The following is a 3497-nucleotide window of genomic DNA, read 5'->3' as shown; positions in this document are numbered from 1 at the left end:
ATGGTGTTATGATGCAGGAAAAGAATATATATAATATATATTATATATATATATAATATATATATATATATATATAATATATATATATTATATATTATATATTATATATAATATATATATATATAGATGTTCAACGATGCACTGACAACAGAAATGTTTTTTCTAATATTGAAATTAGCATAACTGATTAACCTTGTGTTCTTTTCTATTAGTACGGTCCAGCATTACTTTGATTCTAACTGGCAATGTACTGACACACCGATAATAATAATATACAGTACAGTGTAAGTAAAACAAGTACAAAAACTATTTAGAATATATCATTATTAGTAGAGGTATGCATAATATATATTTAGATTGATTCCTCTCTAAAGTGTTTCTCAAGCTGCTGTAGAACCAAAGAAATAAAATCAAACGATGTGTAGCATCATATTCTTTTGCATATTGTTGCATCGCAGTAGGAGTGAATGCTGTCTCGCATTGATAGTTGCTTCATGTATCCTTAATGTAGCACATCGGCCTCAATGATGGAGACGCACGTCTGACCTCCGCCCACACTGTACAGCCGTTTGTGTTTCTCCAGGGTTCCCTTAATGGAAACACCTGGAAATTAATTAAAATGATCAGATAGCTTAGAAATAATGTCCTGGAAATTTTGAACATACTCAGTCAGATGTGAAGGCCTACCTTGGTGCCCATTTAGTTTCTTCTTGGCAATATAGGACAGCACTTGCTCACAACCAGTGGTCAGCCAATGTGAGCGAGCAATTCAAATTTCCAGGATATTTTGGTCATTTTAATCTATTTCCTGGAAAACCAGTCTCTACATTTCCTGGTTTTCCAGGGAAAAAGTAGAATGGACTTTTTGCAATGACGTTCAGTGATCTTTTTCTGAGCTATATCCACATGCATACAGTCTCTTAATGATCCAATTATCATTTATTGTTGTGAACAGATGAGTTGGCTCAGAGAAAAGTCAAACTCATTTGTGTGAAGAACGAAGGCTCTATTGAACTGCTTCATGTGCACGTTGTTTTATTGCATGAATAACAAAAACAGGCTCCTCTGAGGTGTTTTAAGCACAATTCTCCATCCATGTACAGCAAATATACATACAAGCATCGGAATGCAGCTCAAATGAAATGCAACATGACAAAAGGTCAAATCAAAAACAAGTGTACAGTGCATAACAAAAACTGTTTTAGTAATAAAACAATGATTAAAGAATTAACAGTGTCTTCAAAAAAATCAAAACAGTTCATGTGATTATATTTACCAGTTTACTACAACAGGGAAAAGAGCTCAAAATCCTGATTAGGAATGTCATCAATGAGAAAAACATGGAAATAATGTGCCTCAAAAACTTGGAAAGACCAGAAGAAGCAGCTCAGTGGGCAACACAGCCTCTCATAATCAACAATTAAAGGCAATTTATTCCAGAAATATAAAACATAAATAAATAAAAACACAAGTGGAATGTGACGTCTCATTAGGACCAGACTTCTGCCTGAAGCAGCAAACATGCTCTCAGTTCACCATCATGCTAATCACCAGTTAGGGAGTGAAGAACACAAAGCCGGTGTGAAGCTTCCTGGATCCATTCCATGTGTTTAAAACCAAAAACATTATCACTGGAGAGTATCCAAAGTACCGCAGCTATGGAAAAGCACATCAGTTTTTTTAACCCAAGGCCACACAGATGGAACAATGGATCCCATTTTGTGCACCGAGGCCTTTTTTTTTCTTTTTGCCATGGTATCAAAAGAGGTTTCAAGTATGGTTTTTCATACAAGTATTGTAGGGAAGTTTAACATTCTGGTATCGTGAAAACCTTTGAGACAGTCAGGTTCCTCTCTGTTTGAGAGAAAAATACACCGAATAAAAAACAGACAAAGGAGAGCTGGAATCTGAAAAAAATCTAATGAAACTGATGAATGCTGTGTGAGGGAAGGTTGGATGACAGCAGAGCTCACAATAAAGTCCACAGGGATGAACAGGGTGCTCTCTGACTATTAGTGAACTTGTCTAACACCGCCCGGCTCATGCAGATTGGTTGATGTTAAACAAGCACTCCCGTATTGTATCTCCCACTTCCAACCTAAACCAGCAGAAACCTGAATGTAATGTTTAACACTGCCAATGACTTCTATGTGAGGACAGCCTACGGTAGAACCAGAGAGTTATAACTTAGTTTACATGAATATACAGTTAATCATTAAAAAATCTACTCTGGATTAAATTAAATTATCTAGATCAGAAACAACAACAAAGTAGCATCACATTCACTGCTCCCTTACTGTTGGTTAGTTAACTGACTCTACATTAGCAGTCACTCAGACTCGGACCATCAGAAACATTCCCAGGCCTTACACTGATATACTGGACCAGGGTTTAACATCACCACCTCATTCTAAAGCTGGTTTACTGTGTCCCGCTTTGCTCCTGCTCTAAAGTATGCTTTTATTCTTTAGTAAAAGGGACAACAGACTGGGTTTATAGGACGTTTGGTGTTAAATGGTGTGGTACTGTGGCAACTTTAAGAATAAAACGCTCTCTGATGGTCTTTCAGTCCTGTTCTGATTCTCGGGTGAACAAACTGAACACTGACGAGGAGAGGGGAAGAAGAGCCACAAGTTTCATCCAGGAGTCCCAGCCAAGTGATACCCACCATCTTTATTTGTCCTTCTTGGATTCGGAGTCCTCCGCCTGGGTGTCGGCTCCTTGCTGCTCCGACTCGTCCTCCTCAGGGACCGGTGGGAACTGGGATTGGCCGACCTTGTCTCCTTTAGTCTTGTTGAGCTTCTTGGATTTCTGGTAGAGCTCGTTCAGGTTGAACTCTCGGATGATGTTCTCCTGGTTGGCGAGAGACAGAGGCCGTTATTGATGGCAGTTGGTTTGAATTTGACAGTTTGAATGAACAAAAACATGAAACCCATTTAGTGCTGGGCAGTAACTAGGCACTCACTAAAGCAGACAACCAACCAGCCTACAGACTCACTGGAGGTGTGTTACTGTAACCACTTAAGTTAGTCCCTGACTGCACGGTTTCTGCACGTTTCTACACAATCAAGACTAACACCTATTATTTGGGTACTCTGGGTTTTGGTCTGTTTTAAGATGTCACCTTGGGCTCTCCATTTTCTGACATTATATAGACGATGGGTATGGTTCGATGCCCGGCTCCTCCTGCCATGTGTCGAAGTGTCGACGTGTGTGTGCCTGACAAGGGGTGAATAGTGGCACGTAGTGTAACAAAGCGCTTTGAGCTGGTCGGACACAAGACTAGAAAAGGTACTGATGACGAAGTACAGGTCGCATTTCACGCATCAACCATTCTCATTTATATTCTCCGGACTAATATACAATATAGGGGGCCACTGTAATTATTCTTTAATCATAAGTCTAAAGTGTGTGTGTATTATACATTATTATTATTATATATATATATATATTATTATTATTATTATATATATATACATTATTATTATTATTATATA

General features: G+C 38.3%; 1 protein-coding gene across 1 annotated transcript; it reads right to left on the bottom strand.

The window, feature by feature from the left end:
- Window positions 1-1018: 1018 nt before the first annotated feature.
- LOC118327551 (thioredoxin-related transmembrane protein 2-B) lies at window positions 1019-2855 on the bottom strand (the record flags this gene model as incomplete). The annotated part of the gene is given in 1 exon segment (XM_035660956.1): window positions 1019-2855. A coding segment is annotated over 1 exon segment (182 nt), but the record flags the coding sequence as incomplete, so codon positions are not given.
- Between the last annotated feature and the right edge of the window lie 642 nt (window positions 2856-3497).

The sequence above is a fragment of the Morone saxatilis genome, unplaced genomic scaffold (genome assembly GCF_004916995.1).
Source record: "Morone saxatilis isolate NCDOM2014 unplaced genomic scaffold, NCSU_SB_2.0 Contig17, whole genome shotgun sequence".
Taxonomy (NCBI): domain Eukaryota; kingdom Metazoa; phylum Chordata; class Actinopteri; family Moronidae; genus Morone; species Morone saxatilis.
This window is presented reverse-complemented; position numbering and strand designations above follow the sequence as displayed.